Here is a 27,816-nt window from a genome sequence, read left to right as displayed (position 1 = left end):
AAAAACATATTCTATTTACATTAATAAATAGAGCATAAGTATCAAGGTATCACTCAGAGTTTTAACTTTTGGAATTGTAAGTAATAAAAGGACACAAACATTTTAAAAACCACAAACTCCCATTTCAACTAGGGCTGAAATTCTATGTTTGACCATAGGTAGCGAATTGTACACTGGAAATATGGTAAATATAGTACTATCCTGGACCTGACTGTAATTATTACATTATTTAGAAACAAAACAGAGAGGTATTTTAGAGTCTACCTACCCTACCCTGAGAGAGAGGAAAGGTTGGGTGGGGAGGTATACACTTTCACTCCTCGTGGAAGACTCTCAGATAGAAGAAACATAGTACTAGCCTAGACATTGCTACAATTATTACATTATCTCTAATCAAAGGAAAGGAGTATTTTAGAATCCGTCTTTCCTTGAAATACAGATGAAAGATTAAGGGATAAAAAAAATAGGGCAGATATGCTTTCACTTCTCTGGTAACTTCTGGATACATGAGATAACTATGATACACACTCAAAACCAAGTGATACTACGTTTATAGCATCATTTAATTATACCTACAGAAAGAAAAGAACGGTTTACCTAAAAAAATTAGTGTTGCCACAACTGGTCACTCAGCAGAAAAAAAATTAGGTCCCTCATCTCACTTGCCAATTACAAAAATATTCCAGGCCAAGTGCAGTGGCTCATGACTGTAATCCTAGCACTTCGGGAGGCCGAGCTGAGTGGATCACTTAAGGCCAGGGGTTTGAAACCAGCCTGGGCAAAATTGTGAGACCCAATCTCTTAAAAAAAAAAAAAGGTGGGGTGGCACGGTGGTTCACACCTGTAATCCCAGCACTTTGGGAGGCTGAGATAGGCAGATCAGCTGAGGTCAGGAGTTCAAGACCAGCCTGGCCAACATGGCGAAACCCAGTCTCTACTAAAAATACAAACATTAGCTGGGAATGGTGGCACACGCCTGTAATCCCAACTACGCAGGAGACTAAGCCAGGAGAATCACTTGAACTCTGGAGGTGGAGGTTGCAGTGAGCCAAGACCGCACCACTGCACTCCAGCTTGGGTGACACAGTAAGACTGTCTCAAAAAAAAAAAAAAAACAACCTGAGAATGGTGCTGTACACCCGTAGTCCCAGCTAATCAGGAAGCTGAGGCAGGAGGACCAACTGAGCCCAGGAATTTGAGGCTGCAGTGAGCTATGACTGCACCACTGTACTCCAGCCTGGGTGACAGATAAAACCATTCAAAAAAAAAAAGGCTGGGTGCGGTGGCTCATGACTGTAATCCCAGCAGTTTGGGAGGCCAAAGCGGGTGGATCACCTGAAGTCAGGGGTTCAAGACCGGCCTGGCCAACATGGCGAAACCCCGTCTCTACTAATAAATAAAAAAAAATTAGCTGGGTGTGGTGGTACACGCCTGTAATCCCAGCTACTGGGACTGGAGGCAGGAGAATCGCTTGAATCTGGGAGACAGAGGTTGCAGTGAGCTGAGATCGTGCCACTGCACTCCAGCCTGGGCAACAGAACAAGACTCCATCTCAAAAAACAAAAAAAAAATTCCCGACGAGCGCGGTGGCTCAGGCCTGTAATCCCAGCACTTGGAAGGCCGAGGCAGGCAGATCACCTGAGGTCAGGAGCTCAAGACCAGCCTGGCCAACATGGTGAAACCCCATCTCTACTAAAACTACATGGTGGTGGGCGCCTGTAATCCCAACTACTTGGGAGGCTGAGGCAGGAGAATCGCTTGAACCCAGGACACAGAGGTTGCAGTGAGCCAAGATCACACCATTACACTCCAGCCTGGGTAACAAGAGTGAAACTCTGTCTCTAAATAAATAAATAAATAATAATTCCACGTCAGGCACGGTGGCTCACACCTGTAATCCCAGCACTTTGGGAGGCCGAGGTGGGTGGATCACCTGAGGTCAGGAGTTCCAGACCAGCCTGGCCAACATGGCGAAACCGAATCTCGTGCATGCCTGTAGTCCCAGCTACTTGGGAGGCTGAGGCAGAAGAATTGGTTGAACCTAGGAGGCAGAGGTTGCAGTGAGCCAATATCGCGCCACTGCACTCCAGCCTGGGCAAGAGTGAGACTCTGTCTCAAAAAAAATAAATAAATAAAAATAAAAAAATAAATTCCAGATGGACCAAAAATCTAAAGGTAAAAATAAACAAAAATGTTGGCTGGGCATGGTGGCTCACGCCTGTAATCCCAACACTCTGGGAGGCCAAGTCAGGCAGATTGCTTGAACCCTGGAGTTCAAGACCTGCCTGGGCAATATGGCAAAACCTATCTCTATACAAAATACAAACATTTGCCAGACGTGGTAGTGTGCATCTGTGGTTCCAGCTACTTGGGAGGCTGAGGCGGGAGGATCACCTGAGCCCAGGGAGGTCGAAGCTGCAGTGTGTTGTGATTGTGTCATTGCACTCCAGCTTGGGCGACAGAGTGAGACCCTGTCTCAAAAAAAAAAAACAAAGTTTTTTAATGTATATTTATATAGGTTCAAGATGGGGATTCCTTCCCAGTCAAGTAATCCTAAACTATTAAGAAAAGTCAGGCCAGGCACAGTGGCTCATGTTTGTAATCCCAGCACTTTGGGAGGCTGAGGCAGGCAACTGCTTGAGCCCAGGAGTTTCAGACCAGCCTGGGCAACAGGGCGAAACCCCATCTCTACAACAAATACAAAAACTAGCCAGGCCTGGTGGCGCACGCCTGTAGTCCCTGGGAGGATTGCTTGAGCCCAGCAGTAAGCTGTAATTATGCCCCTGCACTCCAGCCTGGGAGACAGAGCAAGACTCTGTCTCAAAAACAAAACAAACAAAAAGAGGCCCAATAATTCTGATACCATAAAATTCTTATTTTTCTGTATAGCAAAGCAACCCATATAAAAAGTCAAGAGGCTGGGCCCGGTGGCTCACGCCTGTAATCCCAGCACTTTGGGAGGTCGAGGTGGGCATAGATCACGAGGTCAGGAGATCGAGACCATCCTGGCCAATATGGTGAAACCCTGACTCTACTAAAAATACAAAAAATTATCTGGGCGTGGTGGCACACGCCTGTAGTCCCAACTACTCGGGAGGCTGAGGCAGGAGAATCGCTTGAACCCAGGAGGCAGAGGTTGCAGTGAGCTGAGATAGAGCCACTGCACTCCAGCCTGGGTGACACAGCGAGACTCTGTCTCAAAAAAAAAAAAAAAAACAAGTCAAGAAACAAATGAAACAAAATACAACCCACTACGCAGGTGAAGGAGTTAATATCCATGCACAGAACTTGCAAAGAGTGATAAGACAACTCCTATTTTTCTCAAATGAGCAAAAGATATCCATAAGTAACAAATAAAAGAAATGAAAAAGCCAGTACACACAGAAAAAAAGGAAATATAATCATGAAAATTATGGATATTATTTTTCACCCATCAGATTGGCAAAAATGAGAAAGACTGATGATACCAGTGAAGGCAAGGGTAAAGAGAAACAAGCACTCTGAGTACTGTTGGTGGGAGTAGGAAATGCTATACACCTACTGGAAAATAACCTGGCATTATGTAATAAAATAAAAAATACATATACTTCTTAACCAAACAATTTCAATCCTGGATTGCTAAACTACAGAAATAAAACCTGGATTACATAAAAATATGTATACAAGTATATTAATGACAGCATTGTCTATACTGCCAAAAAAACTTTAGATAACCTGAATGTCCATTAACAGTAGGAATAACTGAATAAATTATGGTACATCCATTCTATGGATTATAAGGTAGTTACCAAAAATGATGAGTAAAATCTGTAAGTACTGACCCCCATGGTATACTGTCAAATGAAAGAAAAAATGGCAGGGTGCAAATATTGTGCAGTAGGACACCATTTGCTAAAAAAAGGAAACTCTTTGCAGACGGTTGAATGTTTTCATGTTTTTTGTACTAGTATTAAGAAAGATGAGCAAGGAGATTGCTGGTTTTTCTTGTGTAAACCTTTGTTTGACATTTTGCAAATTACAAGCTTTGCTTTTATAACCAAAAAAAGGAAAATCCATGGGTTTCTTTTTTTGGTCTATTTTATCTACAATACCCATATATGTGACGGTCCCAAGGTCTCTGCAACTTACATGAGCCAATAATGATTTAGGAACACAAAGAGGACACCAGATTAGGAAAGAAAAGCCAGAGATAAATGCATAAAAACCCATAAACTAATTCTAAAAAAAAAAAGCCCCATTTTAAAACACAAATAAAACTACTATTCCATGAGAAAGGGGGGGAAAAGCTGTTTTCATGCCTTGGCTAAACATCTGAGTAATTTGTCAGCATGGCTTTTGCTGGTGAAGATGTCCACCTATGAGAACCTTACCAACAAAACTCTCAATCAACAGGATCCTGACTCCTTTTTTTCACATCTCACCTTAAGGTAGCACTTGGCTTTGTTACTGTTTTCCAAAAAAGGTTTCATTAAATGGATCAGTACTATATTTTATAGGATATCTGAATCAAAAAGTATTTAGAAAGAGTATATTCGTGGAGTCTAAAATTAAGAAATGTGTTTTCAATCACTTCAGAAACTCATTCATCAAACCCTCAATTACTCATCCTTAAAAGGGGGCGCCCTGCTAGGCATTACTCAAAACCAAGCATGCCTGAAAACATCTTAAACATAACTGAATGAAAATCTGCCCAATCACAGGCCAGCTGCTTGCAAACTCCACCCTTGAGTACGGGAAGAACACTTTTGATTGGAAGACAGTTGTGTTTACTACCGTGTGTGGTGCAAATTGGAAAGGTCCACATGCCTACAGTCCAAAGGAAATCTCTCTTAATGAGAAAAAAACAAAACGGCCCGTTCTCATCCTACACTGGTCATTGTCATTAATAGAACCTCAACAAAACACCAATTCTTGAACAATTTTGCAAGCTGGTGAAAAAATCTAAAGGCTCTGAGTTTTGGTCTGGCTGTTTTCTCATCTATGTCCCTGGATATATATGTAAGACAAGCATAAATGTATTCTCAAAATACCAACCTGCCTTTGCTTCTACATTCACACAGCCCCATGCAAGACCTCAACACAGTTGTAATGTTCTTCGCTTTAATTTCCAAGAATCACTGCAACTTTTTACTTGGTTTGAGAACCCAGTTCCGTGGGATCAGTGGTAAAATTATTCAGTATTTAGCTTAGTGGGTGTCCAGCAAGGAACCGAGCTCCAAAATCCTCTGCCCTTAGGGAGCAAAGCAAACAACAAAGTGAATGGGGAGCCATTTCAGGTGCAGAGCTCATTAGCAATTCATCTGATGGAGGAAACGAGACGACCATTGCAAGAACCAGAAAAAAATGCCAATGAATAATACCTAGGGCAAACTAGGCCTTAGGTCAAAGTATGCATATAACAGTCGATCTTAAGTATGTTTTGCCTCCAAGGGGGTAGAAGGAATCTGAAATGGACACTTCTTTTCCCATCACAGCCATCTATTAAAGAAAGCGCAGAGGAATAGAGATCCAAATCCCAGTCTTAATCATCATTCCATCCCCTTATATTTTTAGTATCTTTTTGCAAATTTGCCCCACTGAGGCCTCAAAAATGTCCTAGTAGCGTTTCTTATACAGCATGAAGAAAGATCAAAGCAAATGAACCCAAGTAGCAGAAGCAAAGCCTAAGCCATCCACAAAAAAATCCATAAAGCTTGCATATTAGTGAAAAAGGACAGTCTAACACCGTTGATCAATAGGAAGAAAAATGAACATCGGAAGCCTACATTACTTCCAAATCTCACAAACTGCGTTCCCGTTTATATCTGCAGAAACAAGTTCATCAAGAAAATTTACTTTCTGCTTGCTGATCTATTACATTCCAAAAGACCACCCCCTGCCCCCCCCCCCACACCATTTTTCATAGCCTTATCTCACCAGAGAAGCTAGGGCCCCTATTAAAATGAGAAAATTAAGTGGCTTGCCAAAACTCAAACACTGTATTTTACCGCCACATTAACGAGAATAACACATCATGATCCCGAATGCTAGTTAAGTTGTATGACTTAACAACTTCAACTTTAATCACAAAACACACCAAGGCATTCAAAAAGGGCCAAGCCCAAACACAAAGTTTCAAAACAAAACCTCTCCCAAGGTTGGGGGAGTAGCTGAGCTGGGAGCAAAAAGCACTACCCAGCAGCCCCGTTCGGCCACTAAGAAAGATCTCAAACTTAACAAAAACAGCCACAACTGCAGCTCCTGTCACCCAGAAGCGTAAGGAGAGGAGAGCTCGAGACAGTGCCGAGAGCTGGCCTTTCTGGAGACCGCCAGGCCGAGCCCAGCTCAGACGAGGAAGTAACTGCCAGATAAAAAAGCCCCGACCAGCTCCAACTGCAGCCTCCGTGCCTCCCATAACTGCCCACATTCCCGCCCCACTTGGGGCTCTGGGAGAAAAGGAACAGGGCGCAGGTTTCCTGGGAGAGGCTGGGGACCACAGGTCCGCGTCTTCGAGAGGGCAGCGGCAACACTGGCCGAACTCTGAGGCTCCCGGGAGCTCAAGATTCGAGAGCCTGCTCCGAAGGCGTGTTGGGGGGAACGCCGAGAAAAGGGTCGCCCAGGAGGCGGGGCCTGCTGGCTGCAAGCAGCAGCTCCGGGCGCCCTGGCCGCCCCCCGGGGGAAACCGGGGCGCACACCCGACGCGGAAACCATGCCGGCAAGAGCTCGGGGTGCCGAGGTGCCGGCGGGGGGCGCTAAGGAGACCCGGGGGCACGGAAATGGGTCACCCCCATCCCACCGCCCCCTCACAAAGGCCCCCGGGGAGGCCGCCCGCAGGCCCCGCAGCCCCGGCCTCGAGTGCCCGATTCGGCCGCCACTCACCGCTAGGTCCTGGGGCACCGCCCCGCTCATGGCCCGCACCGTGCCGGCCCGCCAGGCTCGAGTGCGCAGCGCAGGCCCCTGATCTCCACTCGCCGCCGCCGCCGCGGGGGCCGAGGCCGAGGCTGAGGCCGCAGTGTCCGCGAACAGAAGCAGCAGCCGCTTGCCCACCGGGGAGGCCGCCGCGTCCGCCATCGCCAGGGCCGGCCTGACCCGCGCTCCCGCCCGCCGCCTCCCACCACCTCCGCCGCCAAGCGCCCGATCCGCCCGCAAGGCCTCCCTCCGCACCACCCGCGGCCGCCGTTCCCCCCCACCCCCCCCAACAGCCACCACCAACCACCGGCGCCGCGCAGCGCCCCCCGTGGCCGGGAGCGGAGCCGCAGCCTGGGCCCCGCACAGCGCCCCCCGCGCTCTGGAGCGGGGCGGCAGCTCCTGGCCCCTCGCAGCGCTCCGCCCCAATCTCCCCGGGGCCTGCAGTGCCCCCTGCGGTCGGGAGGGGAATTGCAGGTTCGGCCGGGGTAGGGAAGTGAGCGGGTCCTTCAGCTTCCCCATGGCATCATCCCTGGTCTCAATCTTCCTTCAGGGAGTCGTATATATGAGAGGGCTTTAGCTTGCTCTCCTCGGATGCCAAAGACATTTACGGGGTAAGGGGGTGAGGGGCAAGGTACCTAGAGAGTGGATGTTTTGAGCTATTTAGTGTCTCCAATACCCCCAGGATTTCCTGTCCTGAAAATATGAGCTCCTACCTGCTGTCTTGTAGGAAATGTTCTCCCCATTGGTCCATGAGACACAATGTCTTCCTTCTCAATGGCCCATAACAGCACCATCCCATTCTATACTGCCAGCACTTCTTAGGTTCCTTTCCAATTGGCCAATGTATTACTTCCATTGGATGTATAATGCCACTCTTTCCACTGACTGAAGGCCAACGTGCCCCCCAACATCTTGGTGTTTTTCCTAAAACCGACCTAACTTCTTCCCCTTCCTAGTCTGCCAGTGTTATTAAGTCTACGTGTTTCTCCATTCAACTCTTAGGGGAACTGGAAATAGACCAGCAGTAAAGGGGTTCTCTTAGTAGCACTCCATCTTACCATGGAATTAGTGGGGCTGGGGGCAAAGAAAATTCTGTAACTCTTATCTGAATGCATTTAATACAGGTGTGGGAGACTGATAGCTCCTGATTAGAAAAGGAGCCTGCAGAGAAAGTGAGATGCTGAGATTTTTGGCTAGATTGTTACCCACAATAAGCAACAGGAAATTGCCTCAATCATTTAAAGTTGGCAATATCAGGGACTAGCACATTCCATGGTCTCATGGATGCAGAGACTGAGTATACACAAAATGGATACAAAAGATAAAGGGTATAGTAATAACCCATGAATGTTGCTCTAAAAGTGACTTTTTGATTTTCCCTACAGACAGGAAAGAGTGGTAGCTGGTTCTTTCTCCAAGGCTTCTATGCCTACCCCAGCTATCTCTTGTCCATAACCTTGTCTACACCCTTAACCTACTTTTCTTGTAACAAAGGCTTGGGGAGAGGGGTAACCAACTATTGACTTTATACTTTTACTAAAGTATAAAACATATAGGAAAATCATTCTAGAACCAACTCTGTGGAGCACCAAGGAAACATTCCTCCCTCCTCTTCTTTTTAACTTTCATCTCCCACAGCCAACCTGAGGCCTGACTCAGAATGTTTTTCTGGGCTGAGAGCCACCTCTTAAAGCACATGGCCCATAAGCTGTAGTTGGTAGGAGGAGAACAAGGGTGAATCCATACAAGATCTATCTGCCTTGCAATTTTTCTATCAAAATTATCTGCTGGGATTTTCTCCCATACAGAGATTTAACTACTGCCTCAATGTCCAAGGCTGGTTTCTCACAGCAGAGAGACAGAAACGTACCTAAGTTCAGGGATGGGAAGGAAAGGCAAAAGGGAAATGCATTCAACAAATGTGGCCGGCACTTTTCATGTGCCAGGAACTTCCCAAAGTGTTGGGGACACAATATTGAATAAAACAAAACTCTTGCCCTCATGGAGTTTACATTCTTTCCTATATTAACAAGACTTCAGGAATGAAAAATAAAATCACACTTGGCCTCACAGAAAATAGCAGAAAAATCCAACAAAAATAAACTCAAAAGAAAAAAAGGGGGAGACAAAGTCATTTTAGATGTTCAAACTTTACCCCTGCTCAAGCAGTAGGTGAAATGAAACATCAGTTTTAAAGAAAAAAACCCCCTGTAATTCTAAGCTTCTTTAACCACATGCCACTGCCCACCACTTCCCCAAAGCCCTTCCTTTGTTTCCAGGGCAGGTGACAACCCTCACTTTTTCTAGGGTGTATTTGCACCCCTGCAAAGATTCCTGCTCCAGGTAGTCAAGTCAATCCTGTCCTCCTGCACACACTTCATTGGTATTCAATGATGAGTGCCACCAATTTGAAGCAGGAAACCAGGACATAAGCTAAGCAACTTGACTCTTCTTGCTGCCTGGCAAATTAGCACCACAACTGGTAAAGAAAGGCTAAACCTTAGGGACAGAGGCTCCTGCCTGGATCTCTAAGCAACTACACTTCACCCACACACACTGGAAGAATGTCAACATAGAAAGAAAGGGTGGAATAGAAAGGTCTAAAGAGTGAGCCACATAGCTTCTTTCGGCAAACCAACACTCCCAAAGGAAACATTAGGGAAAATACTGTCTTCTACAACAAAAGAGAAGCTTTGCAGCTAGGATAATTTTCCAAAAGCAGTATTTTTAGGATGGAAAAATTGCCTAGGTCTATGGAATCTGAATTCTGATGACTAAACCTCTATCTCTCCAGGATGTAACATGTGAAAACTTAAGAAAGATCCCTGGCCGTCTCCCACCCTGCCTTCTCCCTACTTCCCAAAGCCTACAAACCAATCTAGACAAGTTCCTGACTGTACCATAAACCATTTCTCAGGGAGCTGGAATGCATTCATACTTGACTTCAACTTGCTGGAAGTGAGAGTGACAGCAGGCAGGAGGAGACAAGTATAACTGCCAGGGAAAGAGAGACCAAACCAGACTGCCAAAAATAACCAAGGCCTTAGCAGAAGCCTGGGCCACAGTATAACATCCTGCCATGGCCAGCAAAGGGCCTAGCGTCCAAATACTGCCCCTTTTTGAAAGGTTGACCCACATCTTAGAGGAAGGGGCTGGAACAGTTAGGTGGCCTTCTACCTTGCTTCTTCCTTGTCTTTGTGGGGAAGGGAAGAAGACACTGTAGTACACAAGGTTGCTTGGGAAAATGGATTATTCTAATAAAACTTTATTTTTTCAAACACAGCCACAGAGGCAGAATCTCATGTTTAACACACACAGACTTATGGATTTTTTTTTTAATATAAAACAAAGTTTACGAAAATTTTTTTCCACTTTTTGTATTCGTAATCCCATTAGCACAGGGACTTTGGCAGCAGGTGGGAGTGAAGGGCAGCTGGGCTGCCACTGGGCAGTCACTGGGCACAGGAGCAGAGCACCAGCCTGGGGAGTGGCTTCACTCACACACACAGGGATACTCACCTACTGGCCAACCACACCACACACACAGCACAGATGCAGACATCTACCCAGTGTCAGCCACATGTCCTGGAGGTGTGCTCCACTCTGGGTAAGCCCAATATGTGAAAATTCAAATAGTCAAAACAGCTAAAGTGGAGGGAGGTTGCTTGCTTTACAAAAAGAAGCAATCATAGGCTGCTTTTAAATGGTCAGCAGTCCAAATGCATTGAAAAATAGCATTTGGTTTACACAGAACTGTTGGAACAGATCTACTGTGTAAAGCAAAATGAACCACTTCTTGAAAAGTGTTCCAGGGCCACAGGTTCTTAGATTGGGAAGCAAGATGACAGTTCTGACTAGCTTAGTTTTCCAGACTGAAAGTAATGGAATTAAAATAATGATAACTGTAGACCTTCTCCCCTAAGGATGCTGCTCTGGGGCTTTGGGGAAACCAGGATGGAGGCAAAATCACTGCCTCACTTCTTCAGCTTAGGGCCTGCAGAAACTCACTGGCATTGCCAGTGACCTGTTGGAAGCTGGCACAGCCAATCTGCAGCAGAGAGCCCTGGGATGAGGATGCCCCAGGAGGAAAAGAAGTTGGCACCAGGGAAATTATGGCCTGAAGAGGGAGAAGGGCCAGGCGAGGAATGAAACCATAGATGGGCAACTCCTGGGCTCACAGTTTCCCTGGATTCTCTAGAGGGCCTCTCTCAGACCCCTAGAGACCTGGTAGCCTAGTGGTAACTAGCCAGAGATAGGGAGGAGCCTCTGAGGGCCAGAGGCTTAAGAAGACATGGCCACCTCCTCTCTGGAGTGGAGACGAGGAGGCTGAAGCCTCACTGATGCTCCTGACATGCATGAGATCCAGAAAATGTCAGGTTCAATTCCATGAGGAAGAAAACACAAAGACCTTGGTCTTCTTCCCTTACATGAGGAACTGGGTCCAAGGAAACCCTGGAAATTGAAGAGAAAAATGCCCTTCTTGCCATGAACAAGAAGGGCAGGTCAAATTTGGTCATGCAGGGTCTAACCAAAGCTGGATAAAACCTCACAAGCTATTGTGGTGGCAGCTTCAGTATGTGTTTCCACTGGTGCCAGCCCTACCAAGGTACTTAAACCCATCACTGCGGCCACTGGGACCAGCTGTCCTGGCTCAAGTTGCGGGTGAGAAACAAAAAAGTAAATTCAATCCAATGACAACCAAACTCCCAACTGCTTCTCACAGCCTTTGCTTTATACATCCTCAGCCAATCCCTCAGTGAGCCCCAACCTCCCTATGGTCTCTCAGGGCCAATTAGAGGCAAATAAACACTTCCTGGCAGGAGTGGAAGACAAGCAAACTATTAAATGCTAAACACCCCTTCTTCCTTCTCAAGCAGGTTGAAAAGGCTGGGCCTGGATCTTGTAAGAATTGGTTTCCTGCAGTCACCTTCCCAACAGCAGTGCTGGGGTGAGCTCACCCATGTCTGCTGGGGACTGAATGCCACTTCCGCTGCAGGTCTGCCTCAGTAGATGCTGGGGACCAATATAGGGCCTTCCTACCTAGTCTATGACCTAGAAGGGCAGAGGGTGAGGGGAAAAGGATCCCATCAGCAGAGGAGAGAGAGAGATAGAGCCCCTCAACCCTGCTTCAGTTGCCCATGTGCTGTGTGCAACTCTACTCAAGAGGGCAAAAGAGGCAGGTGGAATATAGCCTAGACAATCTGATGAGAAAAAAAGGCCAGCTCAGAAAAAATATGGTGACACCCCCCACCTGCATTCCCCAATATACTAGATCGAGCTAGTGGGGAGGGGGTGGGGCTGAAGCAAAGATCATTAGCTGAAGTCACAGCACTTAAAACACCCTGCTGTGCCCCAAAATGAAATCCTTTGCAGAGTCGGTGATGCTATGGATTACAAGCCTGGTTCCAGAGCTATTTAGAAAAAAGGAAAACTTGGTGCCCTCCTCTTGACTCCTTGAGCAAACCCAACATCCTGTAAAAAACTCAAGATCCTGGGGTATCATGATACTCTGCTGTTAAGGAGCAATTGCCTTCCTTCCCTAAGGCTACGCAAACACACCTTTCCACAAATACACTCCCATGCACGCACACACTCTCACGCAGTTTCTCTGAGAGGGCTGACTCAACCCCCCACCCTGGCCAAATTCTAAGACACAAGTGCCCTTTGAAGCAAAGGGGCTAGTGAAATTCCCCGAGCTGGGGTCGGCAGACCCCTTCCTTCCCTGCCCATTGCTCTCTTGGTGGCAGGGATACTCACACTCAGGGCCGCCATGGGAAGGGTCTGCTCTGGGGCTGTCCCTCCCGCCACCAGCTCCGTTTATCTTGTCCCGGCCAGTCTCTTGGCATGGTCGAGCTTGCTGGAGCGAGAAGATTTCCGGCTGCCCTGAGTCGGAGCCCTCCACTCACCCCCATTCCCAGGCTCGGCCCCCAGCCTTGGGGCCTCGACACTTGTTAGTAGCCATGAGAGAGTCAGTCTGTGTGGCCCCAGGAAGTAGCCTCTCAGTTTTAGTTTTCCTCAATCAAATTCAAGTCCAGGTCCCCAAAGTCCTGCTGGCACAGTGTCCGCTTGCTCAGCGCCTGCCGACCCCACCGCACAGCCCCCTCCTCCTCCTCTTCGCTTTCACTCAGCACCTGGGAGGAACCCCCAGTGGGGCTGCAGGAAGCAGAGAGGGGTGGGGGGCTACAGGCCATGAACCATGGTGGAGAGATGCTGCTGCCTTCCCGGGCTGTTTCTTGGAGACAAAGACCTCCTGAGTATGGTTTCTGTCAAACAAACAAAGAAGACAGTTACACCTGAAGGCAAGAATTCTTTAGGGTGAGGTTTGTAAACTTTCTTTTTTTTTTTTTTTGAGACAGAGTCTCACTCTGTCATCCAGGCTGGAGTGCAGTGGCATGATCCTGGCTCACTCTAAGCTCTGCCTCCCGGGTTCACGCCATTCTCCTGCCTCAGCCTCCCCAGTAGCTGGGACTACAGGTGCCCGGCACCACACCCGGCTAATTTTTTATATTTTTAGTAGAGACGGGGTTTCACTGTGTTAGCCAGGATGGTCTCAATCTCCTGACCTCATGATCCGCCTGCCTCGGCCTCCCAAAGTGCTGGGATTACAGGCGTGAGCCACCATGCCCGGCGTTTGTAAACTTTCTGACAAAATTTGGAGCCCATTGTTTCCACTGGATTCAAGAACAGAAGCTCCATGAGGGCAGGAACATCATCTGCAGTGTTTCATTACTTTGTACTGCCAGTGCCTAGTCAGAGTCAGTAAATGTTTGCAGATGGGATGGACGACTGTATGAAAAAATTAATTAATTCTTAAAGAGGTTTGTAACCCAGTGGTTTAGAAAGAATAATATGAAAAAAGTGAGCAAAGTGCATACATACAATAATTGTACTCATACCAGGAAGTCAAAAAACATTTGTCTAACAGATGAATACACTGTAGCAGCCCATCTTGCTTCAGCCCTCACAGACCCACTTTGAAGCAGTGACAGGCAAGTGGCAAAACCAGCTTTGGGCACAAGGAGTAGGTACTGATGCAATTTTTTGCAGCTTATGCATTCTTGGAAAGGAGGGAAAGTACCTTTTGCAGGAAAATTTGGGATCCCTGTTGGAAGGTTTAACATGGGTCTCACCCCAGTTTCTCTAACTCCCAGGATTAAGGCATTTCACAGGATGGGGGGACTTTCAGTGCTAAAACCGGGACAGTCCCAGGCAAGCTGGGATGGTAGGTCACCCTAGCTAAGAGCTAAAGGAGGTGCTGTTGGTGGCAGGGGCGGCAGGGTAATGAAGCTAGGGGCTAGCTCAAAAGTGGAAACAGAACAGTCCCCCCACACTCCCATCTAAACTCCCCTAGTCTTGCTGGTCCCACCTGATTCATCTTGTCAAAGTCCAAGGAAGGCCGCAGACGCCGGGGGTCTTCCTCGTGGCGCCGCTTGACCCCAGTTTTGCGGGCATCCAGATCACAAGGCTGTGAGCGGCTTCGGGGAAGGTTGCGGAGACCTCGAGGTCGCCAGGGCAGCTCTGGGGAGGATGCGGGAGAGCTCCGGGCAGAGGGCAAGAAGCGGCTTGCCTGCGGGCCCAGACTGGGTGACAGGGAGAAGCGGCGCTGAGGTGGGCAAGGTGACAAGGACTCAGCATCACTCTCCCAGGAGCCACTTTGAGGGGAGGTGGCGCAGGGTCGAGAGGAATCTTGGGCCAGGGCCAGGCTGAAGAAAGGAGGGCTGTAGGGTCTGTGGGCTGGGGCACATTGAGAAGAGGCACTGGGAGCTTGGAGGAACCTGAGGCTGGAGACCCGCTTCGGGGGGCTCTGGTGAGGCACCTGCGGCCCACCCCCTCCACCACTGCCCCGGTGCTTGATGGGAGTCCACAGCTTGGAGGGGGCGGGCCGCCACACCGGCTGCCAGCGAGACAGGTCCACGGGCACTGAGAGTGAGCGGCAGTGCCTCTTGGATGGAGGGGCAGGGGGCACAGGAAGCTTCTCTGGATCTGGGGGCTCAGGTCTTAGGACTTGGGAGAGGGGCTGCTCCTTGGGGGAGCTTCCCCGACTGGGTGGTCTGAGGTGCAGGCTCAGGCCTGAGGGATGGTAGCTGAAGTTGAGGCTGTCCTGGAACTCAGCACAGGAACAGTGGGGCAGGCCCCTCCAGGAAGCACCTTCTGGAAAGCATTTATAATAAGAATAATATTAATGATAGCTTACATTTTTTAAGAACTTACCATTTGCCACATAATGTATGGAGCATTTTATGTGAAAATTTCCAAAAACCTTATGAGGTAGGTAGTATCATTATCATTATCCCCATTTCACAGATAAGAGAAATTCAATAACTTTCCCAAAATCACATAGCAATCAAAAGACCAAAGGAGGATTCAAATTCAGGTCTGTCTGATGCAAAGGCTAGGTTTTTAAACCACTATGCTCTATTGCCTCCATTGTGACCAACTACCTGGAATCAAAAACATTTCATCTACTGCCTGCCACTCCCTCTCAAAGGTAAAAGAAGTCAAGAGAAACAAACACATTTGTGAGTGTCCTGCTCATCTCTCCCCCGCTCCTCCCCCACGCTTGCCCTGGATGCTGAAAAGCAGGCCTATGCTCTCCTTCCTCGGCCTTTCCTCTCCTCATGTGTCAACAGCACCAAGTCAGGAGTTAGGACTGCCAAGAAGTAAGAAGTAATCAGGCAGGTAAGAGATCACTTTTATTCCTAGGGAGGGCAAACAGGGTGGGGAAGGCCTTTGACAGTGAAACCTGGGCTTGGGAAACCCTGACTTTGTGCTGCTCATCTTCCTTTGTGTCTGGTCACCCACATATTTCGATTCCCTTCCCCTAGGCCTTCTATTAAATCCAAACAGATGGAGGGACCAAGAGAAGGAAGGGAAAATGAACTAAAAGAAACAATCCTCACTCACTGTATTCCAACCAAAATTGTGACTTTTGGGAGACGGCTCATTAAGGGACAAAGGGCCTAGTCCAAACTCCTCTGGCTAGCTGGCTGGAATTCTGCAGGGGCTGGATATTTGGGGCAAATGACAAGTATATGAAGTCAGACTTGATGGTGGCAAAATTCATACTGAGTGTATTTGGTCTATAGTTCTTCCCTCTACTAACCACTATGAGGGCAGGGACCATGAGTTCCTGCTCTATACTTATGACACAATACCTGGCTTTCAGCAAGTCTTTAATAAACAGGAGGAAGAGACTGAATGAACACGTTTTTGCCAACTCACTTCCCTTGCTAGGTATCCCAGAAAAGAAAATGAGATGCAGAACAGCTGAGCAGCATGAGTTAGGGAGTTCTGATTGTCCACCAGTGATGCCTCCATCTAAATGTCCCTACGATCAGGGGCCCTTTAACTGAGGAATTAATAATCTAGGAATTTATACCTCAGATATATTTTCACATGTGAAAAAATGACATATTTACAAGGTTATTCACTACAGTTTTTCTTTCCTTTTTTTTTTTTTTTGAGATGGCATCTCGCTCTGTTGCCCAGGCTGGAGTGCGGTGGGCACGATCTCGGCTCACTGCAACCTCCGCCTCCTGGATTCCAGCGATTCTCCTGCCTCAGCCTCCCGAGTAGCTGGGATTATAGGCGCCTGCCACCATGCCCGGCTAATTTTTGTATTTTTAGTAGAGACGGGGTTTCACCATGCTGGCCAGGCTGGTCTCGAACTCCTAGCCTCATGCTATCTGCCCACCTCGGCCTCCCAAAGTGCTGGGATTACAGGCATGAGTCACCATGTCTGGCCCACTACAGTTTTATGTATCCAAACAAGATTGGAAATAACCTAAATGCACATCAATAGAAAACTCATTAAATAAGCCACTGTACATCTATGCAGTGTAATAATATGCAGCTATATATAACAAGGGAATGCTCAGCATTCTGATAGGGAAAGATCTCCTAGCTATATTAAAGTCCTTTTTTGTTTTTTGTTTTGATATGGAGTCTTGCTTTGTTGCGCAGGCTGGAGTGCAGTGGCATGATCTGGGCTCACCACAACCTCCGCCTCCTGGGTTCAAGTGATTCTCCTGCCTTGCCCTCCCGAGTAGCTGGGATTACAGGTGTGCACCACCATGCCAGGCTAATTTTTGTATTTTTAGTAGAGACAGGGTTTCACTGTGTTGGCCAGGCTGGTCTCGAACTCCTGACCTCATGATCCGCCCACCTCGGCCTCCCAAAGTGCTAGGATTACAGGCGTGAGCCACTGTGTCCAGCGATTTTTTTTTTTTTTTTTTTTGAGACGGAGTTTTGCTCTTGTTATCCAGGCTGGAGTGCAATGGCGCAATCTTGGCTTACCGCAAACTCCACCTCCTGGGTTCAAGCAATTCTCCTGCCTCAGCCTCCCGAGTAGCTGGGATTACAGGCATGCGCCACCACGCCTGGCTAATTTTATATTTTTAGTAGAGATGGGGTTTCTCCGTGTTGGTCAGGCTGGTCTCAAACTCCCGACCTCAGGTGATCTGCCCGCCTCGGCCTCCCAAAGTGCTGGGATTATAGGTGTGACCCACCAGACCCGGTTCCATTTTTTTTTTTTAAAGGTACAAAATAATACATAGTATGCAACCTTTTGTGTTAAAAATGTGGAAATAAAATAGGTGCAGCTAACCACCATGGCACAAGTACACCTATGTAACAAACCTGCACGTTCTGCACATGTATCCCAGAACTTAAAAAAGAAAGGAAATAAATATATACATTTGCTTCTTTTTATATAAAGAAATTCTAGTCACATATACTGTATAAGAAACTAATACTTTTAGGGAGGTGGTAGAAGCTGGGTAGATAGGGAACAGGAGAGTAAGAGAGACTTTTTTCAGCATAACCTTTTTGTTGTTATTTTTAAAATTTTGACATGTGAATGTATTACCTATTCAAAAAATTAGATTATACAAGTCCCCACAAAGCTAGAATAAGAGCAAACCAACCAGATAACTTTCATGCTAGAACATGAAAGACAACTGCCAATCTCAGAAGTTGACCCTGGCAAGAAATTTCTAGAGGTAGGCTCGCTAGCCCTGGTCACTGGAAACCAATGATAGAAATGTGTGGAGAGAGGAATGGGTACACACACGTACACAAACACACACGATGCCTTACCAGACACAAGCTGGAAAGGGTTCCCACAGTTGGAGATGTCTGCATGATCAGGCAAAGGCTAAGAAAGAGAGAATATCCATCATGATTTGGATTCAGGACACTCTGACACATTTCTAGGAAGCCCTCTTCAGTTCTCCTCTGCGATTCATGAGCTACAGGGATGTTAGGGACATTAAGTGTTCTTCCTCTTGTCTTTCCAAAGTTAGTAAGTCAAACAATCTACATCTTCCAACATCTCAAACCCTTCTCCACCCAAGTTTTGCTGTCCCTTCTCTATCGGTGGAAAAATCCCTGCCCCCTTCCTTTTGGGCTGGGTTTTGAGCCATTAGTGGGCTCTTCCAGGTTAAGTACCATGATTCATACAGCACAGGACAAGAGTAAAGTAATAGCAACAATCAGCCTCAGAAAAAAGGGGGAGGGGGTCGTGGAGAAGCAGGAAGACTGGTCTTTTACCAGACTGATGCTGAAGCGTGTGCATTTCAGCTCATCCAGAGTCTGCTTCTGTAGCTGCTCAGTGATCAGGGTTATCATGATTCTCCCCAGGATTTGACTTGCACACTTTGGAGCAAATGATGGATGTCTTCCCTGTTGTTCTTCCAGACCTCACTCGTGAGCCGTCTTCTGCCACTGCAGCACCATTCTAGCACCATTGGGACTTCCCTCTCCAGTCATGCCTGCTGAGTCTGCCAATTAGAGGGACCAGCCCCAAGTGATATTAGAGATGCACCTGGTCCAGAGATGGAAAATGCATGGCACACATACCACAGCACCCTTAAGCCAGGCCTCTGGCAGACATCAATTGATCACAGCTCTTTCCAGCTAAGCCTAAACACAGCTTCAGAAATTATGAACTTGGCAGTCCAGATATCAAATAAAATAGAGTTGGCAATCAAGTTGAAACTTATTTGCCACCCTTAACCTGGTTCATGCTCTGTTGTTTCTAACTGGAATACCAGCACCACTTAGAAAACAGCTGCTCAAGTGAGAGAGAGTGATGCCCAAATGATTATTTCCATCAAGATCAGCCCAGTATTTTATCTTCCAGTCAGAAGTGAAAAGAGGTACCCTTCTCCTAAACTACAGAAATAGTAATAAGAGAACAAGGAAGAACAGTGGTTGTAGGCAACACTTTCTGCTTCAGACCTGAGTACATAGGATTTTATGTCCTCCCACAGCCTAAACATCTGATATATTATTGTTTTCCAATAGATACAGTGTTTGTTTTCTTATTAAATGGGAAGATAAATGGTCAGGGTAATTCCAATACATTTCAACTCTACAGACGTTATAAACAACAATTCCATGACTATTCAACTAAGTTTTTAGCTTGATCTGATGCAAAGTCCATGGATACAGTTAACCAAGATTCTTTCTCATGGTCAACTTCTGATAGAAGCAAACTAACTGTATCAGAGAACAGGCTTCAAGCCCACACAATTACCTGAGGGGCCTTGCTCAAGGGAAAAGGGGAGGTTAAGCCAGTGTCTTGATTTTGTTCTATCTATTCCCGGAAATGAGCAGCAAGCTGACAGCTTACCAGAGAATGTGTGTAGCATTAGCTAGTCAAGAGAACAAATCATCAAGAAATCTAACTATTAATCCAATTTGCTAAGAGTTTTGACAAATCATTTAATACTTCTTGGCCTCAGTTTACCCATATGTAAAGTGGGCAGAATAATCTTAACCTGTCACAAGAACAATATAACATATTAAAATGTACAAAATGTACCATCTGGCCTATAAAAATCAGGAGTCCACATAGACTACCATTTCTCGTTCCAGTTTGTGAATCTTCAAGGCCTCAGAATGTCAGAAGTAATGAAATCAATAAGATGAAGAAGACAATAGGGTCCATCTCTCTGGCTGAATACCATACTCCCTCACCTGCACACTAAGAAAAGCCCAAGAGGGCTCTTCCTTCTGTGACCTTGGGGGCAGATCACTCTACAAAAAAAAGGAAATTATCTCTACCCCACTCACACCTCAGAAGGAGGCCACAAGGAAAAGCAAAGAGATAAACCTGGATGTACTTGGAGTTCTCTGGAAGAAAGGTGCAAGAGAAGTCAATCATCATTATAGTTAACTATCATTTTCATGCATAATTATTACCACCCTGAACAAAATTCTAGCTTCCAGGGAGCTCTCTTCAGCTGCTTCCCCTATATTCTTACGGGAGAAGCTAAAGCTTATATCACTTCTGCTCTTGGTTTCTTAACTCTGCTGCCCTCAAAGATCAACCAGAGAGGGAACCTAAGTGCAGGATTTTACCCTAGAGACCCCAGGCCTCAGGCTAACCAGCTATGAGGAGCAGGGAGTGAAGCAAACTCTCTAGCTTTTCATGAGGCATTTGGACAAACAGCAAACTCCCAGCCATCTCTAGGATCAAGTCAAGACAGTGAATTTGTGTTTTTCTGCATTTTAATTGTTGGGATGTGGCCACACACAGCGGTAATTGGAACAATGCAACTACCACCACGCAACTGATACTCTCAGCCTGAGTTTCCTAAAACAGGCCAGGCTGAGAGGGGGAACAGAACGGAAGCCATAAGGAATCAAACCAGGACACAAAAGAAGGCAAACCAGCTCCGCGAGGGGCCTCCTCTTTCTCAAGCAGGCATTGAAAAAAGTGTAAGAAGCCCTCTCTTGCCGCCTTCCTTCCCCTTCCATTTTGTGTATCTGAAGGGTAGAGACAGCCCTGAATGTTCACTAAACAAGTTAAAACTTCTCAGTTTAACAACTGGCACGGGGCTCAGCCCTTCACAGAGCAGCAGGCCGCTAGGCCCTCTCAGCAACCCCACCAGGCCTAACTCTCAGTCCAGGCTTTCCCTCCACCAGCAGCCCCCAAAAATAAAGATCAGACCCCTACCCCATCTCCTATTGGATGGCAGTAACCCCTGACACTCCTGTTTCAGGGATGCTGAGGTTGTGCTGAACCTAGACAAGGTAGGATCAGGTCAGGCCAACAGGGAGGAGAGTCACAAACCCCTTGGGGACCTTCCCCCCAGGTCCCAGTCCCACACCTCCTGGGGAGACTGAAGGAAAACATGAGGAAGGCAGTGAGGCGCATGAACAGGTAGGTGGAGACCTGCCTGCTCTTCTTCCATATGGTTCTGGTGGGGAAAGGGGTGACAAGTGGGGAACACCCCTCCCCCCACCCCCTTGAAGAAGCAAAAGGCTAGGCCCCTCCAATCTTCAACCTCTCCCTCTGTTGCCCTGCCTGTCCCCGCGGGGTGGGGCATGGGGCGTCCGCTGGTCCCCGGGGCGGGGGTGGGGGGGCGCTCCAGGGCTCGCTCAGGGGGGCTGTCGTTCGCTTCTTCCCACTAGGTTCCATCATCTGGCCGCGGGAAGCGAACTCAAGACGCAGGGGATGGGGAGGGTCTGGGACTTAGCACTCCGCCACCCCCTCCCCCACCGGGTCCCGTGCTCTCCCCGCAGAGGCGGCCAGCGAGGCCAGGCCGCGCGGGCGGTCGGGCTGGGGGAGGGGAAAGAGGGAAGGAGGGAGGGACGGTTGAGGTGCCCGCCCCGAGGCCCCAGCGCCACCTGCCCTCCGCCACCTACCGCGGCTCCTCCAGCTCCTAGGGCCGCGGCCGGAGCAGCTCTGAGCGCTCCGTTCGCCCCACGGTGCCCTTAAAAGGCGCTGGCGCGAACCAACGAATCCCTGAGGAGAGTAGGGGGACAGCTCCGGCTCGCAGAATCCCCCCAAGCCACCCATGGAGGGCGCAGCTCCGTGTCGTGTCTCTCTCAAAGTGTCTCTCGGACAGCGCTGTTGGGAACCAGCCTCGCGCTTTGATTTAGGGATGGGGGTGGTTTCCTCACTAACGAGTCACCCCCTCCAAAATATCGCAGAAAGTGGACGGCCCCAGTTGGAGGAACATCTTGAAACCCGTGGGGGAGGCCATGTCGGAAGAAGGTAAACAAAGGCATCGCCCCTGCCCTCCCTCCCTCCATCGATCCAACTGCAGCCTCCCACTCGGTTCGGGCCGCGTCACGCAATTAGCCACAGTGCCCCTCACCTGCTCTGCTGCCCCGCCCTCCACGACCACCTCTTCGAAGGAATCCCCCTTCCCCCAGCAAAGGACCCGTCCGCGGCGTGAAGGCTGCTGGGAAGTGTGGTCCAAGCGCTGATCAGGGCCTGCTCAGAGTCCCAGGAGCCCCTCTTGCAGCTGCCGGATCGGCCTGAACCTTAAAAACCCAGGACTTATAACGGTTGCGGGGACGTTTCCACTTGGTTCTGTAATTTGCCCTCACCCAGAACACTTTGTAAAGCTCAGGATAGCCCAGGGCTGTTCACTCCCTCTCCTCTCTCTCCGCCCCCCCTCAGCAGGATGAGGTAATGGGATTGTGATTATGACATCATAGGCGGTTCAGTTGCTTGCGTTTGGAGGGGGAGGTGCGGGGAGGTGGAGAAGAGTACGGTGGTTACACTTTCCTTAAACAGAAAGCGAAGGAGGAAACAGGCAGATGGGGAAAAGATGTTGACGGCGCTATATTTCCACTTCAGGAAGACGAAACCACCTTTTATTAAGTCTCCACCACTACCACCACCTCCCACATGAGCCAAAGTTTAAGTCTTTTTTAAAGAGACTGAATGTAGACGTTAGTGTGTGAAGAGGTTGGGTTGATGGTTTCTGGCTCTTATGTAAATTCGAGTCTCAGCTAGCATCACAGATGGTTTAGGGAGACAAGCAAAAAAGTGGATAAAGGAGAGGCTTTAAACAATGCGTTCGTGTTGTGATCTCTTTGTAATACAAAGTTTTCTATTTCTTTTTTTTTTTAATTGATTGGAAAGTAGCAGTAATGCAAGTAATCTTCACTATTACACTTAGCAGCAAGTCCTCTGAAAGACATCTGTTTTCTGTACATATTTTGTGCCTTACTCAAGACTGGGACAGGTAAATAGCTGTGATCAGCTGGAAAGTAGAGCCAGTGGCGGGGGTCTTCCTCACTGAGCCAGGGAGGGGAGGAGGCAGGAGCCACCAAGTCTGCAAACTGAAAAAGAGTAGAGGAAAAGTGAGGTACAGTACTAACTGAGAAAATAGGGGTGGAGAGATTTACCTTGCACTGCCTATTTCCCCTTGGCAAAAGGAGCAGAGTTAGGGGCCATGAAGTAGGGGACACATGGTTTCCAACAATTGCTCTTATGTGCCAGACACCATGCTACTTTTTTTTTTTTTTTTTTTTAAAAAAAAACAGGGTCTTGCTGTTGCTCAGGCTGGAGTGCAGTGAGGCGATCATAGCTCACTGCAGCCTTGAACTTCTGGGCTCAAGCAATCCTTTCCATCTCAGCCTCCTGAATAGCTAGAACTACAGGGGTGTGCCACCATGCCCAGCATATTTATTTCTATTTTTGTAGAGAGAGGCGTCTTGCTATGTTGCCCAGGGTAGTCTCAAACTCCTGGCCTCAAACAATCTTCCCATCTTGGCCTCACAAAGTGCTGGGATTGGCGTGGTGTCTCACACCTGTAATCCTAGCACTTTGGGAGGCTGAGGCAGATGGATCAACTGAGGTCAGGTGTTCGAGACCAGCCTGGCAACATGGTGAAACCCCCATCTCTACTAAAAAATACAAAAATTAGCTGGGCATTGTGGCGCCCACCTGTAATCCCAGCTACTCGGGAAGCTGAGGCAGGAGAATCGCTTGAACCGGGGAGGCAGAGATTGCAGTGAGCCGAGATTGTGCCACTGCACTCCAGCCTAGGCAACAGAATGAGACTCTGTCTCAAAAAAAACAAACAAATGAACAAAAAACGAAGTGCTGGGATTCCAGGTGTGAACCACCACACTTGACCTACATACTTTGATATATATTCTCATTTTTTCTTACAATCATCAAATGAAACAAACCTTCTCTTTGACAAATGAAACAGCCCAAGAAGTTAAGTGACTGCCCACATGGTAGGCAAAGGTACTCTCAAAAAGCAGTCTAAAAGCCCTTGCTTTTCGCCACTAAGCTGTTCACCTTTTTATTATTAATTAAATTATTAATTTAATTAATAATTAAATTAATAATTTAATTATTTTAAAATGGTTGAGTTAAAAGTAGGCATTGGCTTATTTGCAAAACATTGAAAGAAACTGAGACCCAAAACAAAACAAAACAACAACAACAAAACAACAACCCTGCAAGTCAAGTTTCAGGCCTCATTTCAAAGGAAGTTTACATCCCCTTTCATCATCTATAAAATGGCCTCCCAGTGCAGCCCAACACTCCTACCCATAATTAAATCTCCTTATTCCACTTTTAGTTCCCAAGGATTTTTTACTCATGTCCTGCTCTTTCCCTGCTGCCCCCTTTTTAGTCTTTTGTTCTTGGGCCACTGCTTTGAACTGCATCTTAATTGTGCCCTCATGAGCCAAACCCCATTTGTGACCCTGCTCCAATGGGTTTCAGCAAAGGATACTCTCCATCCATATTCTGAGGGCTCCAGGGCCTGGAGCCGGTCATCCAAAGGAGTGGAATCCATTGGCTCTAAGAGACTCTTCATTCCCTGCCTAGGAAGGAACAGCCGAGTTGGAGGAACATGCACTCGATTCAGACCTTCCCTTTTCACCCAGTGAAAGCTAAACCTCTGCAAAGTGGGGAGAAGTAGGGCTAAGCCTACCAGTCGTAAAAAGAACCAGGAATAGAAAACATACCCCTCAGCCCCTCTGCCCTGCAGAGGCTAGCTGGGAGGATCCCAGGAATGTGGGGCTCTTCTCCACTGCCTGATCTGGGCATCCCAGGAGTGATGGCTGTACCTCCTGTTCTTGTTTAGTGTTTCAGGGTGAAGCCCAGGCTGTCACTGTGCCCTGGCAACAACATGTATGGGTCAGACTGAGGTCAAGGTGAAGGAACACAGCTCACTGCTTATCACAGTGAATCATGAGCCTAGATAGGGATTCCCCAAGGATGACATAGGATCAATGCCCTCAATCCAACAGAAAAAGTAAATCTTCAAATCAGATTAAACACCAAACTTCCCACCTCCCTAATATTCTTTCTTCTGGGAAGGATAACTTAGATATATTCCAACACCCTCATAAATCAAGATATAAAAGACAATATTTGACTTCCCTTTAAAATAATTCTATCATTTCACAGTTTGTATGTATGCATGTAAACTTACATGTAATTAGCTAAGTATGTTGCAATTAGCTAAGGCAGCTGGAATCATGAGGAGACAGTGAAAATGTTTGTTAGGAAAACAACCTCATTAACAAACGTAGAGCTTTTAAGAGTTTTGTTGGCTGGGCATGGTGGCTCACGCCTGTAATCCCAGCACTTTGGGAGGCCGAGGTGGGTGGATTACCTCAGGTCAGGAGTTTGAGATCAGCCTGGCCAACATGGCGAAACCCCGTCTCAACTAAAAATACAAAAATTAGCCGGGTGTGGTGGCGCATGCCTGTAATCCCAGCTACTCAGGAGGCTGAGGCAGGAGAATCACTTTAACAGAGGTTGCAGTGAGCTGAGATTGCGCCATTGCACTCCAGCCTAGGCAACAAGAGAGAAACTGTCTCAAAAAAAAAAAAAGTTTTTTTGTTGTTGTTTTTAGGAGACAGTCTCACTATGTTGCCCAGGCTGGCCTCAAACTCCTGGGCTCAAGTGATCCTCCCAAGTAGCTGGGACTACAGGCACACCACTGCATCTGTAAAAAGTCTTAAGGGTGGCCAGGTGCAGTGGCTTATGCCTGTAATCTCAGCACTTTGGGAGGCCGAGGTGGGTGGATCATTTGAGGTCAGGAGTTCCAGACCAGCCTGGACAATATGGTGAAACCCTACCTCTATTAAAAATACAAAAATCAGCCAGGCGTGGTGGCGGGCACCTGTAGTCCCAGCTACTCGGGAGGCTGAGGCAGGAGAATAACTTGAACCCAGGAGGCAGAGGTTGCAGTGGGCCAAGATTGCGCCACTGTACTCCAGCCTGGGAGAGAGCGAGACTCCGTCCCAAAAAAAAAAAAAAAAATACGCTTAAGAGCTAGGTGTATAAGTTCCGTTTGAGAAAAGTCTCAGAAACTTATTTTTGGGGCTAGATTTTTAGAGAATTTGTTTTAGGAATGCTGCAACTTTGTCAGAGTGCTCAGATTTTAGTATATTTCCATCACCTGACATTGAACTAAAGCCACTTGGTTGACACCTTTGTTGTGACAACCCACAACTGCACTTACTTGAGGACCTGGTGCAGAAAGCACTGGTAGCCAGGTGTGCACTTGCCATAATCTATCTGCTTTTGCCACCGCTGGAGAATAACTTCGTCTGTCTCTACTTCCCACCTGCAGGGAAGTATACAGTTTCCCACAAAGTGTGATTATACTGTAGTCGTCAAAGCAGATAACAACTCATCCCACACTCCCTTAATCCCCAGCCTGATTTTCAAACTCACCTGGCATAGCAAGGTTCTGTGCTAACTCCCACACTCACTGTCTGTATCCTAGAGGACAAAGAATTTTCACACATCTCCTTTCTGGGGAAGCAGGTTCTGCAGATGAAAAGGGTATTAGGATAAAAACCAGCTGGCTACACTGTGCCTCTCAGCCACTACAACCACCAAGATCCTGACATCAGACACAAGTTGCATTTTGACTTTTGTTTCTCAAAGCATGATCTGCAAGCCGTCTGCATGGGTAGCACCAGGGGGCCTTGATAATGACCCCACTTTAGATCTATTGAATTATCGTTTTTGGAGCCTACATCTTAAAGAGCTTCTAAGGTTATTTTGAACATTTTTATTATGGAAATTTTCAGATATACACTGAAGTAAGGAGTATGGGGTAATACCTTACCACTCAAAGTATGGTCGTAGGACCAGCTACCTCACCATCAGCTGAGGGCTTGTTAGAAGGGCAGAATCTTGGGCCGCAACCGCAACCCAGACCTCCCGAATCAGAATCTGCATTTAGCAGGTCCTCAGGTGGTTAGTGTGCAAATTAAACCTTGAGAAGCACAGATATGATGGACCCTCCTGCCCCCTATCACTCAACACTCAGGGTCAATCTTGTATCATCAATACCCTCCCCCAGCACGGGATTATTTAAAAGCAAATCCCTAACATTAGGAGTGTCTTTTTGTTTCACTCTAATGCCCAGGCTGGAGTGCAGTGGTGCAACCTCTGTCTCCCGGGTTCAAGCAATTCTCATGCCTCAGCCTCCCAAGTAGCTGGGATTACAGGTGTGTGCCACCACAACCGGCTAATTTTTGTATTTTTAGTAGAGACGGGGTTTCATCATGTTGGCCAGGCTGGTTTTGAACCCCTGACCTCATGTAATCTGCCCGCCTTGGCCTCCCAAAGTGCTGGGATTACAGGTGTGGGCCAACGCGCCCGGCCAATCATTTATAAATATCACCTCGTCAATGTTCAAATTTTCATTAATAACCAATCTTTGAGGTCCTCTGGATTGCGATAAGGATTATACCAAGATGATTTAATTCCTCCACTTTCCCTGCAACGGAATTTCTTTTTACCCACGTAAGCTAGCGTCTCTAAGATGCTGCACACTAAAAGAAACACTAAACAAAGCTCTTGGAAGGGGCTAATGCCTCTCAGCATAAACACACACACCCGTCTCGCCCCAACACTTGCCACACCGGCAGCAAACGCTCCATCTCCCGTGGAAGGCCAGCAAAACTTAGAAGAAAACGTCCGCGAAAACGGCACGAGAAAGAAGCGAGGAAAATGAAACGCTTACAACACCCTCCCCCCAAAATAATCTCTCCTGGTATTATCCGAGCGAATGTACATCACTAGTAAGGCGCGGTTTAAATCTCCCGGGGTTCGTGGGGCTGAGGGAACGAAGAAAACAGAAAGGGTGTGGCGATTGGTGAGAGGGAGAGCCAATGATGCGCCAGGCTCCCCGT

The 27,816-nt window shown here is 47.5% G+C and overlaps 3 protein-coding genes across 12 annotated transcripts in view; 1 reads left to right on the top strand and 2 right to left on the bottom strand.

Moving 5' to 3' along the window:
* KDM3B (lysine demethylase 3B) overlaps positions 1-7,162 on the bottom strand; it is an 84,142-nt gene extending 76,980 nt beyond the window's left edge. The window contains exon 1 of one of the 2 annotated variants that reach the window (XM_024247247.3): positions 6,859-7,162. In XM_024247247.3, the coding sequence (XP_024103015.3) occupies positions 6,859-7,050 (192 nt within the window). In that variant the 5' untranslated portion in view covers positions 7,051-7,162. The remainder of the gene's footprint in view (positions 1-6,858) is intronic. The other variant, XM_024247248.3, reaches the window with a different exon arrangement.
* A 2,958-nt stretch (positions 7,163-10,120) lies between these two features.
* On the bottom strand, positions 10,121-27,796 carry FAM53C (family with sequence similarity 53 member C). Of its 9 annotated transcripts, XM_054555086.2 has the most exons (10): positions 27,519-27,754; positions 26,345-26,440; positions 26,130-26,234; positions 24,622-24,774; positions 21,999-24,477; positions 20,852-20,919; positions 18,439-18,668; positions 17,986-18,043; positions 14,255-15,039; positions 10,121-13,151 (listed from the first exon to the last, which is right to left on the bottom strand). In XM_054555086.2, exons 7-10 carry the CDS (start codon positions 18,514-18,516, stop codon positions 12,894-12,896), a joined length of 1,179 nt encoding a protein of 392 aa, XP_054411061.1. In that variant the 5' UTR covers positions 18,517-18,668; positions 20,852-20,919; positions 21,999-24,477; positions 24,622-24,774; positions 26,130-26,234; positions 26,345-26,440; positions 27,519-27,754; the 3' UTR covers positions 10,121-12,893.
* The window catches only part of CDC25C (cell division cycle 25C), a 53,280-nt gene continuing 47,159 nt past the window's right edge, over positions 21,696-27,816 (top strand). Inside the window, exon 1 of the mRNA XM_024246960.3 lies at positions 21,696-21,895. Coding sequence (XP_024102728.3) covers positions 21,696-21,895 — 200 coding nt within the window. The remainder of the gene's footprint in view (positions 21,896-27,816) is intronic.

The sequence above is a fragment of the Pongo abelii genome, chromosome 4 (genome assembly GCF_028885655.2).
Source record: "Pongo abelii isolate AG06213 chromosome 4, NHGRI_mPonAbe1-v2.0_pri, whole genome shotgun sequence".
NCBI lineage: Eukaryota > Metazoa > Chordata > Mammalia > Primates > Hominidae > Pongo > Pongo abelii.
Note: the sequence above shows the minus strand (reverse complement) of the source record. Positions and strands in the feature narration are given on the sequence as shown.

What these genes read in the sequence shown, in the direction of transcription:
- FAM53C (XM_054555087.2), bottom strand. Translation starts at nt 18,516, where the DNA reads ATGATAACCCTGATCACTGAGCAGCTACAGAAGCAGACTCTGGATGAG. An exon ending in CCCTTTCCAGCTTGTGTCTG is followed by an intron (nt 15,040 to 17,985) that starts GTAAGGCATCGT and finishes AATGCTTTCCAG; the next exon opens with AAGGTGCTTCCTGGAGGGGC. An exon ending in ACTTTGACAAGATGAATCAG is followed by an intron (nt 13,152 to 14,254) that starts GTGGGACCAGCA and finishes TTTGTTTGACAG; the next exon opens with AAACCATACTCAGGAGGTCT.